This window comes from Ranitomeya imitator, chromosome 5 (genome assembly GCF_032444005.1).
Source record: "Ranitomeya imitator isolate aRanImi1 chromosome 5, aRanImi1.pri, whole genome shotgun sequence".
Lineage (NCBI taxonomy): Eukaryota > Metazoa > Chordata > Amphibia > Anura > Dendrobatidae > Ranitomeya > Ranitomeya imitator.
The window spans coordinates 377,353,329-377,371,978 of NC_091286.1; the positions used below are offsets into that span (position 1 = coordinate 377,353,329).

Sequence of the window (18,650 nt, forward strand, 5' to 3'; positions counted from 1 at the left end):
TTTCTGATATTGTCTGATAGAAATGGTAAGTGTACTACAAAATCAGAACAGCTGCAGTCACCAAACCATAAATAATATTACTAAAATATGGTTTAAAATCACTTTGCTGATTCTCCAAATGATCAAAATGCCTTCCATTGATAGTGGAAGGAAGTTTAAGAAAGATAATCAGGAAAAAAATCAATACGAGCAGAAAAAAGTGCTGTTATTATTACTATTCCTATCGTTAGATAATAGTCTTAGGCAAACTGAAGACCGCGCTCACGAGGTAGATTTAAGGTTTTTTATTGAAGCCTACGCGTTTCAAGAGCTTTCTTACTCTCTTCTTCAGGGCATATGTGAGCACATTTCCTGCAAAAGAATTTTATTCTTTCATATATAGTGAGACACATTGGGGGCGCCTTGTTTTTTTCTTTTATATCGTTAGATAATAAAATTATTCATATTTTAATACATCACATTGAAGGTAAGTTTTCGGCAGGTGTCAATTTCGATTCACAGTGCAAAAATGAATATGCCATTTGGCTACCAGGAGCAACCAATAATACACCAGCTTCATAGTAATAAGTCTGGTGTATTCATAAGGAGAGTCTTCTTTCCATTTCTTTCAATCTCTTCCTGCAAATGAGGCATTAATTGAGTCTCTGTCTCCCAATTTTGCTTCCTTGCCTGGTACCAGCCTATTTAGCTTGATTGATTACTCACTGTCTGATTTCCTTGCTTAGTGCCCGATGTCACACATACATTAAGCTATCACTCAAGTTAAACAGGCTGGGACAGGGTGGGGAAACAATCTTGAGAGGCAGAGGCTCATTGAGTGCTCTCTCATGCCCAGGACACTTAAAGCCTCATTTGCATATTAATTAACATGCTAATTTATTGAGAATGCAACAACAGATAGAAAATAGAATGATGTAAATGGATTTACATTTCAAAGACCTGAATGCCCATATATGCAACTAGAAGGCTAGGTAATCTTATTGACAGATCACCTTTAAAAGACCTTCACCCTTTTAACTAGTTCTTAATAGTCAAATGATACAATATTTTTTGTGTATTTTGGGCTAATAGTGGAGTTGAACTTTTTCCCGCACTATGCTACAATTAAGCTGGTCCATACTCATGAGATACAGTAGCTGTCAGCCCAATATTAATTCTATATATACCTATATCTCATGTAAATGGGAACTCAGCTTGACTTTGTACTCATGTTTTCTAATGGGACAAAAGAAATAGCCACTGCTAGATACCTCTACATAGATTGTAAGAAGGAAAATCAGAAGGACTCCATACAAATGAGATGGGTGGCCAGGTCTGCCGAAATCAGAAGTTTCAGATTATTTTCATCAGTTTTGTTTGGCAGCCTTAAATGAAACCTCTCATGTCACCAAACACTGTTAACCTGCAGATATGGAGTTAATCCGCTGGTTAATAGCATTCTAAAGCTGTGTGGCTACCGCACTGAAGGCCCAGCTGTCGGTAAAAAATTGCCTTTATTACTCTGAGCAGCATCAGGCTTTCAGTCATAGAGGTGCTCCCACGTGCACCTTCAGTCACCACTCAGTATATAGTGAGGGATGCTGTAACCACACCTCCAGTCAGGCTGCATGGCTTTACAATACTATTAACCTGCCCATAACCTAATTTCTACAGGTTAATAGCATTTTAGAACATGAGAGGTTCTCTTTAAGTGTGAAGACAGTTTTGCTTTAACATGTGACCTGCCAGTTTAATGATAAAACTTTAACTTTTGCTTAGCATAATGATTTTTCACTATTATTATTATTTATTATTATAGCACCATTTATTCCATGGTGCTTTACATGTGAGGAGGGGTACACATAATAAAAACAAGTACAATAATCTTAAACAAGACAAGTCACAACTGGTACAGGAGGAGAGAGGACCCTGTCCATGAGGGCTCACAATCTACAAGGGATGGGTGAGGATACAGTAGGCGAGGGTAGAGCTGGTCGTGTAGCGGTTTGATCGATCGGCGGTTACTGCAGGTTGTAGGCTTGTCGGAAGAGGTGGGTCTTCAGGTTCTTTTTGAAGGTTTTGATGGTAGGTGAGAATCTGATATGTTGTGGTAGAGAGTTCCAAAGTAGGGGTGATGCGCGAGAGAAATCTTGTATGTGATTGTGGGAAGAGGAGATAAGAGGGCAGTAGAGAAGGAGATCTTGTGAGGATCGGAGGTTGCGTGCAGGTAAGTACCGGAAGACGAGGTTACAGATGTATGGAGGAGACAGGTTGTGGATGGCTTTGTATGTCATGGTTAGGGTTTTGTACTGGAGTCTCTAGGCAATGGGGAGCCAGTGAAGGGATTGACAGAGGGGAGAAGCCGGGGAATAGTGGGGGGACATGTGGATTAGTCAGGCAGCAGAGTTTAGAATAGATTGGAGGGTTCGAGGGGAGGCCACAGAGCAGGAGGTTGCAGTAGTCAAGGCAAGAGATGATGAGGGCATGGACTAGGGTTTTTGCATTTTCTTGGTTTAGGAATGTACGGATCCATGAAGTATTTTTGAGTTGAAGGCGGCAGGAGGTGGAGAGGGCTTGGATCTATGGTTTGAAGGAGAGATCAGTGTCAAGGATTACCCCGAGGCAGCGAGCTTGTGGGACTCGGGAGAGTGGGCAGCCGTTTACTGTAATGGATAGGTCCATTGGGGGGGTCGCGTGAGATGGGGGAAAGATGATGAATTCTGTTTTGTCCATATTAAGTTTTAGAAATCTAGTGAAAAAGAAGGATGAAATAGCAGACAGACATTGAGGGATTCTGGTTAGTGGGGAGGTGATATCTGGTCCAGAGATGTAGATCTGTGTGTCATCAGCATAGAGCTGATACTGAAAGCTGTGAGATTCTATGAGCTGTCCCAGGCCAAAGGTGTAAATGGAGAAGAGCAGTGGCCCTAGGATTGAACCTTGCGGGACTCCGACAGATAGGGGGCGAGGTGAGGATGTGGTGTGTGAATGGGAGACGCTGAATGTCCGGTCTGTTAAGTATGACAAGATCCAGGATAGGGCCAAGTCGGTGATGCCAAGGGATGAGAGGGTCTGTAGTAATAGGGAATGGTCCACTGTGTCAAAGGCATATACTGCTTATGGTTGGGTAATCTATTACTATTGTATGTATTAAATCTAAGAATGGAGAATTTGATATGAAGGTAGGTAGTGGTTTTCAGAGCTTACAAAAATTTATAAAGCTGATTCTTGAATCAGCATTTCTTATATTATTGTGTGGGATGTCAAATTTTTAAAACATGGCGTTGAGGCCCAGTATCACAGGAAAATTAAATAATGCAGGCTATAATTTGTCTACTTATTTTTATTCTCAAGAAAATGAGCAGAACTAGGATTGTGAAGTGTTAACATGCTGGCCTGATTTTAGCAACACTATCAAAGTTATTGAGACTTGAAATATTCATATTAGACTCTAGGGTGCAGCTAGCAAATTAAAATACTAACGAATTTCTAACAAATCAGACACTACATAATAAAATCCTCTAATTCATGCTAGTTGCAATCTTCAGTAATCCAGAGGCAGACGTCCTTATTGGCTTTGACCAAGCAGTCCATGCTTATTTGTTATGAGACTCTGATCTGACTTATTAAAGTCCTGAAAAGTGTTTAAGAAGCCTGTCGGAGAATTAAGGAGAAATGTGAAAATAAAGCACGTGAAGAAAGAAAAGGGATTACATATCTCAAAGGAAACATAAATATCCAAATAAATTAAAGTAATTCAGAACAGACTACTGGAAAGATTTCCTGGTAGGACAGAAATAATTTTCTAACTCCGGAAAATTCAGACTACATAAAATTATGGGAATTATTATTCTTAGAATAGTAATTATTATTTTTTCTTTATAAATGACACTCCTATTTATGATTTTTGCATACCATCAGAAATTATGTTTTCCTATATAATCTTGAAATGTAGATATTTATATTTAGTAATACCTTTGGTTTCAAAAACAGCTAACATAGAAAAATCGAGAAAAACTTACCATAAAGGAACAGCCTTACCAAAACATGTCAGATGACAAATGCACTAGCAGGATGCAGCAGGCCACCACTAATAAAGGCAGGGCTAGCCCAGGTGCAAACTACTGATAGAAACAGCCACCTTCACATCTACCAGATTATGGAGGGGTTGGTTGCCTAGTAGAAAAGATACACACTAATGAGGCTTGCGCAGAACCCCAGTCACACAGGGATGTGTGATCCAAAGTGTTCGGCTTACAGCCTATTGATGACGCCCATAGTATTATCAGGTGGGCTCCCCACCACTATATACATATACATGCAACACACAGGGACAGACGTCCTAGTACACCAACCCAACAATAAGGGGCCTGGCTGCATCCTGCAAAAAATGTTAAAAAGTGCAATAAAACATGAAAAAATTAATGCATATGATAAATACATTAAATGAGGTATTGGTAGATATTTTGGCCAAAATAGATACGCTCACAAACCAACATCAAGGACACTCATACTTGGTATTTCCTTATAATTCATTTTGTTTACTAGAGCAAACATAGTATAAAGACAGCTTATGTAGCTGCTATGAGGCTCTTAGAGAAAATTGGCTTAGTTCCAGTTGGTACAAATCTTCTTTCTACTAGACAGGAAGAATCTATGCTAGACTTTCTTCTGCAGAGTAACTGCATTGTTAACAAATAGGGCAGGGAAAGAAGTCAAATGATCTTGATCGAGACAGACATGGAGAAATGAACAGCAGGTTCTTCTCCCAAAACCTGGCACTATATCAGAAGACACATTTTAATCTATGTTTATTAATACTAAAAATCTTGGATGTATGCCATTGCTAGTTTAGCCTTTTGTAAAGAAAGTAAAGTGAAAAATGTAATAATATAAAATTTACCAAAATACAGAAAGATATATATATCTATTTCCATTGGTTTTAGGGCAGGAAGAATGGTCCTCACCGCGATCCAGTTTAAAGGCTCCCCTACAAAGAACAACTAGAGGAGGTTACAGAGAACATCCGTATGGTAGATACTGAAGGCCTTCAGAATTTATGCCCTCCTTTTAGAGACAATTAATTGCCTTATGGCTCTGCATAAAACAGCAACATGACAAGTAATAGTCCATTTTTATCTTGGGGATTACTGCTTGTGGTTTCCCTATGTACTTCTGTATTTGCGATAAACATGTGATGTAGCGTTGGCTTGAATATTTTTTTAAACATGGACTGAAAAAATGCAGGATCATTTTGTCTAAAACCATGAAATGGGAAAATGTTATGTTGGTTGTTGTTTATTGTGATGTATTAACTTTTTAAAAGCATGAATGTTTGACAGCATTGGTAAAGTCTAGACAAAAACACAACATGCTAGGCCTTGAATTCCATTTGTGTAGGGATGCTAAACTATTGGAATATGATTTCTGAACATAACATAATTAAAGTGTAGAGCGGATGTTTTAAACTGGCTTTTTTAATACGTGTAAGAAACAAAATGTTCAGTATTAAGTTTGTAAATTTAATTTAAAATGCTGTTTTAATGGGGTTGAAAACTAATCAGCTACTGTAATGTATGTAGCTAACTGAACCTGTCAGTGTTTTAATCTGTATTTGTTTAAAACAATCACTTAAAGATCAATGTGTAATCTTCTCTAAATAGGAAATCATAATTTGTCAAATATGTCTGCTAGAATTTGTCAATAAAGCTGACATTTTGTAAGAAACTAAACTGATGTATTTCCTTGTCTAGAGATGCCTAAAAATGTTTTCCGTTAAAAATTGCAAAATGATCCCAATTTTGTTTTAAGTATCTTGTGTAATATTTTAAAAGTTTTAATAACTCTTGCTTGTTAAATAATTTAAAAGCTAACCTTCTAAACTGTTATTTCATACGCGGTTAGAAAACACTAATGTACAAGATGTTAATGGGAGATAAATGGCTTCTAAACGACTCTCTAAGCTTCGTCTTATTAAACAAAAACTTTGAATTGTTTGCACCACTAGCATGTCTCTCGTGAGAATGTAATGGAGTTAAACGAGGTAAGACTACCACTTACCACCATTAGACTGTCCTAATGCCTAGATCTTCAAACGCTGGCTCACCCTAAACATTAAATATCTTATTTAACTTGTAATCATTGTCTAGATTTTGGTTGTCACTCCTTGGAGTGTTTTGATTGCATCATCTTAATAACTATTTATCTTTACTACCAATAATCATCAGTGTCACTGCCCAGATGTCACTCTTTACCTTGAACTTCAAAAACTTTATTTGTAATTTCCAGTGCTAAATATCACGATCCTTGAAAGCAGTTTAATGGGGCTGATATTTCTTTTGAGACTATCAGACTTGATGGCTGATGATTATTAAGGAAAAGTGTCGCAGGAGTCAAAGGATGACTAAACCCTAAACAGGTAACACTAATAGTAACTCTGTAATTTTCAGTATGCGAGTAAATGTTAAATATTCTCAACTATTAAGCTACTTATAGTTAAAAAAGTAAACCTACGAGAACATAACAACTAGGATATTAGGCTCTTAAACCAATAATTAAGATTAACTAGTGACATCAAAATTTTAAATCTCAATTAACTAAACAGAAATAAAATTAACCATAACAGTAATGCTACTCTTGTTAACATCAACTATTTAACTTAATATATTGTGGAAATGAAAACCATGAAATAGGGCCACCAAAATGATTTCTATTGCAGATATTTCTTTTTGTTGAATCTTAAGTGCTGGCTTTTGTCACTGTGATTGGTTTACTTTTTTGATGAAAATAAAGTATAAGCTTGTATGTAATATTTCATAACTTGTTGGACAATACATTTCAGCTGGAGTTGCATGCTAATATGTTACATTTTAGAAATTAAGCTGTTGTTGTTGTAGTTCAGTGTTAAAACAGAGATGAAAAAATGATGTCGCTTTTAGTAAATTGCTGTAATTTCATTTCAGATATTCTGCTTATCCAAGAACCGAGGGGATTAAATAGAGCATAGCAAAGCTTTCTATAAAGGTAAGTATCAAATAATTTAAAAAATATAAGATTTTTTTAACTTTTCATTTTGCCACATTTCAGTAGTTTGATCGATAGTGGCCGAGTACTGACAGCAAAGCTGTGTGTGGGCTAAATAAAAAGTGTATGATTCCTGTCTATATGAGCATGCAGGTCTTAGAAAGTTGAATAAAATGATACCTTAATATCTGCGATCTGATGTCTTTTTCCAGTGAAATGTAGATTTTTGTTAATATGTTAATTAGCTGTTAACCCCTTTCTGACATTGAGCGTAATGGTACGCCGATGCCAGTTTTCTCGTGTTGGGTGTGGGTTCCGGCGCTAAGCCCACACTTTTTCAGGCACATGACAGCTGATCTATACATTCTCACAGCTCTCACCCGGCACTAAGTGTCAGGAGCGGTCACGGAACACTCCCCGCACTTTAACCCCCGGAACACTGCAATGAAACAAGATCGCAGCATATAGTAACGACCCAACCTATAAAACTGTCCTACTAGGTAACCCCTTCAGTGAACACCGTAAAAAAGTGAGGCAAAAAACAATGCTTTATCATCATACCACAGAACAAAAAGTGGAATAACACGCAATCAAAAAGACGGATATAAATAAACATGGTACTGCTGAAAATATCATCTTGTCCTGCAAAAAATGATCCACCATACAGCATCATCAGCGAAAAAATAGAAAAGTTATAGCTCTCAGAATAAAGCGATGTGAAAATAATTATTTTCTATATAAAAGTTTTTATTGCATAAAAGCGCCAAAACCTTAAAAAAATTATATAACTGTGGCATCACTGTAATCATACTGACCCGAAGAATAAAACTGCCTTATCAATTATACCACACGCGGAACGGTATAAACGCCCCACCCAAAGGAAATTCATGAATTGCTGTTTTTTGTTGATTCTGCATCCCAAAAATCGTAATAAAAAGCGATCAAAAACTGTCATGTGCCCGAAAACGGTACCAATAAAAACATCAACTCGTCCTGCAAAAAACAAGACCTTACATGACTCTGTGGGCCAAAATATGGAAAAATTATAGCTCTCAAAACGTGAAGTTGCACAAAAATATTTTTTGCAATATAAAGCGTCTTTTAGCGTGTGACAGCTGCCAAACATAAAAACCAGATATAAAAACCCACTGTAAATAGTAAATCAAACTCCCCTTTATCACACCCATAGTTAGGGAAAAATAATAAAGTAAAAAAATGTATTTCTTTCCATTTTCCGGTTAGGGTTAGGGTTAGAGTTAGGGTTGGGTCTAAAGATAGGGTTAGGGTTGGGTCTAAAGTTAGGGTTAGGGTTGGGGCTAAATTTAGGGTTAGGTTTGGGATTAGGGTTAGGGGTATGTTAAAGTTAGGTTTGTGGTTAGAGTTATGGTTAGGGCTGGGATTAGGGTTAGGGATGTGTTGGGGTTAGGGTTGGAGTTAGAATTGGGGGCTTCCACTGTTTAGGCACATTAGGGGCTCTCCAAACACGATTTGGTGTCCTATCTCAATTCCAGACAATTCTGCGTTGAAAAAGTCAAACGATGCTCCTTCCCTTGCGAGCTCTGCTGTGCACCCCAAACAGTGACCTACCCCCACATATAGGGTATCAGCATACTCGGGACAAACTGGACAACAACTTTTGGGGTCCAATTTCTCCTGTTGCCCTTGCATAAATAAAAAATTGGTGGTGAAAAATCATTTTTGTGAAAAAAAAATATATTTTTTATTTTTTCGGCTCCAGGTTATAAACTTCTGTGAAGCACTTGGGAATTTAAATTACTCACCACACATCTAGATAAGTTCCTTCGTGGGTCTAATTTCCAAAATGGGGTTACTTGTGGGGGGTTTCTACTGTTTAGGCACATTGGGGCTCACCATCCTGACATGGCATCCAATCTCAATTCCAGACAATTTTAGTTTGAAAAAGTCAAACGGCGCTCCTTCCCTTCTTAGCTCTGCCATGCGCCCAAATGTGATGTGGTCCCCCCAAAAATGGTGTTGTAAAAATGAGAAATTGCTGGTCAACTTTTAACCCTTATAACTTCCTAACAAAAAAAATGAAAATGTTGATTTAAGGGAAAAAAATATTTCAAAGTTTGACATTTTTTTTTACCAAATTTCTGTTTTATTCTTTTACAAATAAACACAAGTCATATCAAAGAAATTTTACCACTATCATGAAGTACAATATGTCACGAAAAAAAAAATGCTGGAATCATTAGCAGACTCCATGCCTCTTTTGGAGAGCCCCTGATGTGCCTAAACAGTGGAAACACCCCACAAATGACCACAATTTGAAAACTAGACCACTCAAAGAATGTAGTTAGATGGATGGTGAGCACTTTGAAAAACCTAAGTGCTTTACAGAAGTTTAGAACGTTGAGCCACGAAAAAAAAAAAAAATCATTTTCCCCACAAAAATATTATTTTAGCCTCAATTTCTTTTATTTTCACATGGGTAATAGGAGAAATTGCCCCATACAGTTTGTTGTGTAATTTCTCCTGAGTACACTGATACCCCATATGTGGGGAAAAACTACTTTTGAGACACAGTGCAAAGCTCAGAAGTTAAAATGAGCCATATTGGAGTTCAGATTTTGCTGGAATGGTTTGAGGGTGCCATGCAGGCTCGGTCTGGCCAACAAGGCAACAGGGGAATCCCCCAGTGGGCCCCTGTGTAGATCTGGGCCCCCAACGCCAACTGTATGGGCAGTACTTGATTCACTCTGTACAGAGCAAAGCAGCATATCATTCATTAACCATGCTACCCAGTTTATTATTATATAGAGATATAGGTACATTTGTGAACGAAGGTAGTATAATATTTGCATGCAGGTGAAAAGTGGGCCCCCCCAAAGTCAATGTTATTGGTGGGCCCTTGTCACCCCAGTCCGACACTGGTGCCATGTCACATTGGCAGAGCCCTTGAAGTGCCAGAACAACAGAAACACCACATATGTTAACTCATTTTACAAACTATACCCCCCAATGAATTCATCCAGGGGTGCAGTGATCATATTTACTCCACATGTTCCTCACAGAATTTTATATCATTGAGTGGTGAAGAAACAATAAATTACATTTGTACCACTAATATGTTGTTTTAGCCCCAAGTTTTTAATTTTTGTAAGAGTTAATGTGATACATTTTTACAACAAACTGAGTTCCATTTTTTCCTGAGTGCGCCAATGCTCTACATGTAATCGGGAAATACTTTTTAAGCACAGTACAAAGCTCAGATGGGAAGGAGTGCCATATTATGGTCCAGATTTTACTGTTATGGTTTGCTGGTGCCATGACCCACTAGAAGAGCCCCAGAGGCACCAGCACAGCAGGACACCTCTCAGTAAATTCATCTAAGGGTGCAGTGATCCTATTGACAGCATGGGGGTGTCACAGAAATTTATACCATTGTGCAGTGAAGAAAAAATAACTACATTTTTTACGGCCAAAATTTTGTTTTATCCCCAGATTGTACATTTTCACACAGGAAGTGAGTAAACATGGCACCAAAATTTGTCCCACAATTTCTACTGAACGTCGCAATACTCTATATGTTACTGTACAGTACTGCTTAGCCACACGGCGAGTACGGGAGGGATGGAGCGCCATTTGCCTCCTGGAGCGCAGATTTTCCTAGAATAGTTTGCTGATTCTATATACAGAGCCCCTTAGTACTAGAAAAGAAGAATATTTCTTTCAAGTGACCCCATTTTGGAAATTATACCCCTATGGGAATTTAGCACAAATCAAAGAAAAAGTGTATGCATAAAAAAGAAGGGGATCACCTAGAGAATTTTTTATGAAGTGTTATATAAGAATGCTTTTTGTTGAAAACCACCACATACAAAAAACATTAAAAACATTTAAAAAAATACACAACTCTGATTACAATCAAAAGAGTATGGGTCATACAAAAGATGTGTACAATACACCAGAGCCCTACCTGCCATAATATTTGATAGTTAACAAACCTCTAAATAGTAGCCCGATGCAAAGATTTGCAGATAAGAATAAATAAATGCAGGCTGGTAGCAATCACAAAATATATCCAAAATATACCTGCGGCTATCATATAGTAAGTTTTAGATATTCCCTATGGGAATTTATGTACGGGTATAGTGACGATTTTTACTCCATGGAAGTTTTCCAGAAACAAGCAACAGTGGATGTTTCTAAGGGAAAATTGTGGTGACCAGTATGCTGTGGTTATCAGTACATTGTAGTGACCAGTACGTTATGCCCAGCTAATGCTTCTGGAGACACGCACCCGTAAATTAGATTGGCTCTCATCGCTACAGAAATGCCAAACATGTAGACGTTAAATGTGGTTTAGGCAGACTGCGGCTCGGAAGTGAGGGGGCCATTTGGATTTGGGAGCGCAGAATTTGCTGATTTTCTTTTGGAGGGTTATGAGCCAGAATCTTTGCGCTGATTCAAAGACAGAGGGGCCTTCTTCCCTCTGCCTGCTCCTCAAATTCTGCAGTTGCAGCATTTAGAGGGTTAAAGTGACAGGAACTGTGTGTCAGTATTGAACTTTGTGTCAGTATTATCTGACATCATGCAGTAATAGGGCACATACAGGTCTTATGCATGGGCAATCGACATGACGTATTTATCCGTCCCAAGTCGGTAAGAACTAGGCCACAGGGACGTATGGATATGTCTAAGGAAATAAATCGGTTAATGAAGATACCAAATTTTAGAAATCTGACCAGTTTTACTTTATCTGGAAATAACTTTGGAATTCTTCAACGAATCCCACTGAGTTTGTTTTCTCGTGACATATAGTTCTTCATGTTAGTGGTAAATTTTGGTCGATATTATTTGCATATAATTATTAAGATATCAAAATTTTGACAAAAAATGTGAATTTTTTTCAATTTTCAAACTTTAAGTTTGTATGCCCTTAAATCAGATAGTTTTAACACACAAAATAAGTAATAAGATTTCCCATATGTCTATTTACCTCTGCATCATTTTTGACCCTTTTTTTGTTAGGATGTTATAGGGTTTACATTTTAGCAGCAATTTCTCCTTTTTTCAACAAATTTACAAAAGCTGTCTTTTTAAGGACCTTTTCAGATTTAAATGGACTTTGAGGGCCTATATGTTGAAAACACCCCAAAACTGAAGCCGTTTTAAAAACCACACTACCTCAAATACTTCAAAACTGTTGTTAGGTGCTGCACAGAATTTGATAACATTTGGTTGTCATATTGAAAATGTTCATTTTTTTCACAAAAATCTTGCTATTGGCGCCAAATTTCTCACTTTTGCAAGAGGTTGCATCAAAAATTGGACCCAACAGTGTTACCTACTTTTTAACGAGTGCGGCGATACCCCTCATGTAGTCAAAAAGTTCTGTTTGGACAAACGGCAGGTCTCGGAACATAAGGGGCACAATTTGAATTTTGGAACACAAATTTAGCTCTATTTGGAATAGATTGACATATTTGTAGAACGTGTGGTTCAAGAACAGCAGAAATCCCCCATATGACAGGTTCTCATACTTAACGTAACGTAAATTTGTTCGTTTTTCTGCTACATTTGAGGAAAAATAAGTGTATTAACTAGGTGCTGATATTGATACGTGTTTTGTAGTATAATAGATGCACTGATTTTCTATTTCTAGGCTTTGTCTTTAAGCATCACTTGATTTTATAATTTTCCTGACTGTTTTTTATTTTCAGGTGCTGATATTAAGTGACAGTTGTTTTATGTAAACCTACGGAAATGTTTGTATGTACGCCTGTCCTCTTTTTCCCTTCTTCCTCATATTATGTTTTTTTTTTCCTTTTTTCCCTTCACCCTGCTTTCCTTTACCCTTTACCCTTCCTCTTCATAACATTTATAAAACCAATAAAGATTATTGGAAAAAGAAATCCCCCATAAATTATTTATTATAAATTGTACCCCCTTAATGTATTTATTTAGGGAGTAAGTGAGTATTTTGATACCACCATATTTTATGCAGTTGAGGCAACACAAGTTTGAAAAATTACAATTTGCACTTTTTTCACTGTCGACGTCATGAATCATTTTGTACGTTCTGAGAAACATACCTCAAATTTTATTGCACTAGTTTTTGCAGTAATTGTCGTTATACACGTGGTAACCTTGGTGAATAAATGGCATAATTAGTTCCTAGACAATTTTACCTGTGATGTCAATTGTCTGAGGACAGTTTGGTGGTTTTATTTGATGCACCCTACATCTGTATAGAATGGTGCATGTGTATCCTGTTGTACTCTTGGAGATTTTGTACAATTTCACACCATGTTTAGCTCACATGGAAGGGATAAAGTGGCGGAATGACAGATGTCCCTTGAAACTCACGAGGAACTCGTCGACTGCAACATTTTGCTCAGGGGTAAAAATGATTTAGAAATTAATCTTTTATGAGGGAAATTATGGGTTTCAATTTAAGGTGATCGTAGTAGGGATAATTTCTTGGGGGGCTTGGAAATTATCACTTACATGAATAAATCTCATTAGGGCGTCATAACTGGCTCTGGTCATTGCAGCTTCAAATACAGGATTGCTATGGACAGATTATGTTGCACAGTAGGAACGGGAATGTATTTTTTTACTTAACCCATGCTGAGGTTAAGGCCCAAAACATTTTTTATTTCAGGGACATTTGTAGGGATCTATGAACAGGAATGAAAGGATGTGGGTTTTTGGGAAATATATTGTCAGGCATGTAAAATTGTTTAGTGGGCAATTAATTGTAGGACTTCTGGGTTATCAAAAATTTGGAAAAGGTGGTAAAATTGGTGACATCTAATTTTATTTCATGAGCTGCTGAAAAAGGGGGAATTTGCAGGGAGAATGCATTGTCAGTGTATGGCAGTGGAGGGGGAACTGTCGAACTTGGTCATTCCTCTTGACGATTCAGAATTGACGACTGACTCCACTACCATGGGACTGTGGCATCCTGTGGAGGAAGAGGAGTGAGTCGTCACTGTCTGAAAACTGTTCTGCGTCAGAATCAGATTCGGTTTCACTCCTGGAACTGACGAACCAAAGCAGGGTGTATGCCTGCTCAGCAGTAAACATTCTGTGGGCCATAGTTTTATTTTACATGAATGCCTAACAACAACAAAAAAAATAATCTAGCCTAACAAACCTAATCTAACACTATTAAGCCTAACCTAATCTAACACTAGTAGACCTAACATAACAGTAGTCTTTTTTATTTATCTTTATTTTGAACAAACCCTATCACAAATTCGTAAGCCTGAAGCCCACCACTAAACCCTACTCTAACCCTAAGCCCAGCCTTAACCCTAATCGCTACCCTAAGCCAAACCTTAACCCTAAGCCAAACCATAACCCTAAGCCCTAACTCTAGCTAAAAGCAAAGAAAGAAAAATTATAAAAGACAAAGCATTAATTTCACTAGGTGGAGGATAAATAATGAGCTTTTGATCACAGTGATCAAAAGTTATGGACCAATTGAAAAATTCTCAGCTGTTGCCGGGTGTCAGCTGGCAGATCTCGGTGGGCGCATTGCGCATTTTGCTTCGAGAACAGGAGGAGGGCCAGGGAGGGCATCGACTGTGCTAAGCTACTGTGAGTGGCCTGATGACATCATTTCTCTTTCATCTGACATGTTAGGTAGCTGAAACCCCAGAGATTTTCTGCTGCCCTTAACTGCTCCTGTTAAAAGGTGTGTCAGTGGTCATTAAGGGGTTAATAAAAGTTATAATATGGAAAATTAAAAAAATAAAATACTGTATATGCTTGTGTATAAGCTGAGATTTTAAGCACATTTTTTGTGCTGAAAATGTCCCCTCGACTTATACACGAGTCATTGCCAGAAATCCAGCAGGGGAGGGGGAGCGGTGGAGCATTGGCAGGAGCAGGGGCTGTGACATAATACTCACCCTCAAGCGGTCGCTGCACGTCCCTGCATCTCTATTATCCCCGTGCGGTAGCTCTTCCTGTGCTCAGCGGTCATGTGGTATTGCTCATTAAGGTAAAGAATATGCAGGTGTCTCCACTCCCATAGGCATGGAGCGCATATTAATTTCCTTAATGAGTGGTACCACGTGACCGCTCAGCAGAGGAAGATCTGCCGCGCCAGGACAATGGAGATGCAGAGGCGTGCGGCGATCGCGTGAGGAGGGTGAGTATGACGGGGATGATGCTGATCCATGCATACAAGGGGGAGGATGCAGAGCCATGCATACAAGGTGGAGGAGGGGAAGGACGCCAAGCCATGCATATAAGGGGGAGGACACAGGGCCATGCATACAAGGGGGAGGATGCCGAGCCATGCATACAAGGGGAGGATGGGGAAGACACTAAGCCAAGCATAGAAGGGGGAGGACAGGGAAGGACTCTTAGCCATGCATAGTAGGGGAGGACATGGAGCCATGCATACAAGGGGGAGGACACGGAGCCATGCATACAAGGGGGAGGACGCCGAGCCATGCATACAAGGGGGAGGATGCCAAGCCATGTATACAAGGGGGAGGACGGGGAAGACACTGAGCCATGCATAGAAGGGTAGGACAGGGATGGACCCTTAGCCATGCATAGTAGGGGGAGGAAGGGGAGGACACTGAGCCATGCATAGAAGGGGGAAGACACAGCCATGGATACAAGGGGGAGGACGCCGAGCCATGCATACAACTAGGAGACCAGGGGAGCCACACATAGCAGGGAGGAGCAAGGATGAGGGGACAATGCATACCCAGCTTATACTCGAATCAATAGCTTACCCAGTTTTCCGTGGCAAAATTAGGTGCCTTGGCTTAAACTCAGGTCGCCTTATACTCGGGTACATACGGTATTTCAAGATAAAAAGCTGTAAAATCAAATAGAATTAAATTGCATTGAGGGGTTTTAGTTGTCACAACCCAACAAAAAAATTCAATAAGCAATCAAAGTGTTGCATCTACCCCAAAATAGCATCAATAGAAACATCAGATCATCACGCAAAAAACAAGCTCTCGTACAGTTCCATCAACCAAAAACTCTTACAGGTTTACTTTTTTAATAATTTTTTACACCACTTAAAAATATATATGTGCAAGTTTGGTATTGTTGTAGTCATACTAACTTGGATAATCATATTTACAGGTCATTCGTAACACAATGAATGCCAAAAAAAGCAAATTCCCAAAAAACAATCGTTGAAATGCATTTTGTCCACAATATTATTCAAATTGGATTTTTTTCCCAATTTTGAGAAAACAGTATGATTAAATTGATGGTGTAATTCAACATTCCAACTAGTCCCCCATTAAACAATTCCTCATTTTCCTTTGTAAATGGGAAAATAAAAATTGTATGCCTGCTGTAAAGTTGTAGGGAAAAATGAAAGTGCAAAATTGAAAAATTGCTCGGTACTTAAATGATCAAAGGGAATCTGTCACCAAGCTTTGGCTAAAATATCTAAGAGTAACATGATGTAGGGGCAGAGACAATGATTCCAGTGATATATCACTTATTGGGCTGCATATTATAATTTTGTCATGCAATACCTTTTTATCTGCAGAAAATTCATAAATTCATCAGTATTGTCAATTATGTATAACCCCACCTCCCCACCACTGATTGACAGCTTTCTGTGCGCACTGTGCATAGGCGGAAAGCTGTCAGTCAATTATGGGGAGGTGGGTTATACATAATTCAGAATTCACAGTACTAATGAATGGGTTATATAGAGTACATGAATATGGCGAGTTAAGAGGGCAGGAGGTTCACTAGTCCCCTAGTGACAATCTCCTGCTGATAAAACAGTGATTTTATTAAAAAAAAATACATAAGTTGCCATGTAAGTGACACATCACTGAAATCAGCGTCTTGTTCTTTAAATTATTCTGCTCTTGCATTAGGTGGCAAATTTATGGTGGTGGATTTTCTTTAAATTTACCAGAAGTATGAAATAATAATAGTATTTCCTGTTCCGAGCAGTATAATTATGTGATGCATATTTACACACACTGTAACTTTATTTCATCTTGAACTGAACTGAAAAGGTGCTGGATTATCTTAGAACAATAAATAAGAGCTAACTGTAAGGGTGGCAATGGTCCGGGAATGCAGCCTGAAATAAAGTGTTAACATAAAATATATCACTTTGTTTTTTTAATCAGCGGAGCTATAATTGGTTATCCCTGCTTAGTTTTCTGCTTCTGGTCCTTTGAGATTTTAAATTAACTTGCACATCTGTGCTAGAAACATGTCATAAATTCTGGTATATAAAATGCTGGGATTTTACTTTTTACATTTTCACTTTACATATTGTAGGTCATTTTTCTTGTTTTTTGTAGAAATAAACATTACATATAAGCACAATTTTATGAATAATAAAGATATTTTAATGTTAATAATTAATAATTATACGTTATAATCTATTCATCTAATATATAATTGCCTAGAATACTACTTCCTGCAATTTGTGCCAACTTCCGTGGCTTTGTCCGGAGCTAATGTCCGGAGCTAATGTCCGGAGCTAATGTCCGGAGCTAAGTGACGTCAACAGTGTCCAGTGTCTGATTGGTTGCCGCCTGCTGCGAGCGACCAATCAGAAACGTGCCATACTGTGACACACTCCGCCCGCCATTTTGGTGTGATTTTTGAATTTTTACCTCACAACAAGTTTCTACTGCGTGGAGGCGGGCCCAGTGACGTTGCTCTTCAAGCTCCTGCCGAATTTCGTCAAAAAAATGATAATACCATTTACCAAAACTATATATATTTAGTTGTGAAGTGGTTCAGTGACATTTTCACACCAATTTTGAACTTTTGTTTGGTGTTTTCTCCATATACTGCCTATTATTTTTGTTCTTTCTTACTATTATTTATTAATTGTATTATTCTTACATTTGAATAAATAAAGTATATATGGATTCTAGACTCCCGATTCTTTAGAATCGGGCTGCCATCTAGTATTCTATAATTGTCATTGTAAAGAAAGAGCTAGATAGATCTGTAACTCATGATCTGTGCCTTGGCCTACATTTATCAAAAGTTTATCAAAAAAAAAAATAAAATGATGAGTGTTGGGACAGAATTATGAGTTAAGAAAAAAAAAGCTGCCACAACATACATTCACTGCCATTTTAGGCTACTTTCACACTAGTGTCGTTCGACGCACGTCACAATGCGTCATTTTGAAGAAAAAACGCATCCTGCAAAGTTGCCTGCAGGATGCGTTTTTTCTCCATAGACTTTCATTAGCGACGGATTGCCACACGTTGCATCCGTCGTGCGACGGATGTGACGTGTTTTTGCAGTCCGTCGGGACAAAAAAATGTTGCTAGCAACGTTTTTTTGTCTGTCGGGTCCGCTTTTTCCGACCACACATGCGCGGCCGGAACTCCACCCCCTCCTCCCCAGACCTTACAATGGGGCAGCGGATGCATTGTAAAACTGCATCCGCTGCCCCGTTGTGCTTTTACTTCACAGCATGCGTCAGTACGTCGGCCCGACGCTCTGCGATGGGCCCGTACCGACGCTAGTGTGAAAGTAGCGTAAGGGAACCTGCCATGTCAGATAATGCTATTAACCTGTACATATAGGGTTAATATGCAGGTTAATAGTGTTATGAAGGTGACCGGCTGCATTGCTGAAAGTGCGGCATCCAGAAGAAAGTTAACTTTATTCCTCCTGGGAACTACCGACTTTCAGTC

General features: G+C 38.5%; 1 protein-coding gene across 4 annotated transcripts in view; it reads left to right on the forward strand.

The window, feature by feature from the left end:
- KHDRBS2 (KH RNA binding domain containing, signal transduction associated 2) overlaps positions 1 to 18,650 on the forward strand; it is a 718,314-nt gene that overhangs the window by 566,306 nt on the left and 133,358 nt on the right. For 2 of the 4 annotated variants that reach the window (XM_069726704.1, XM_069726706.1), the window contains one exon: positions 4,926 to 5,711. In XM_069726704.1, the coding sequence (XP_069582805.1) occupies positions 4,926 to 5,023 (98 nt within the window). In that variant the 3' untranslated portion in view covers positions 5,024 to 5,711. Of the gene's footprint in view, positions 1 to 4,925; positions 5,712 to 6,941; positions 7,003 to 18,650 lie in introns of those variants that run through there. The other 2 variants (XR_011312422.1, XM_069726705.1) reach the window with 2 other exon arrangements.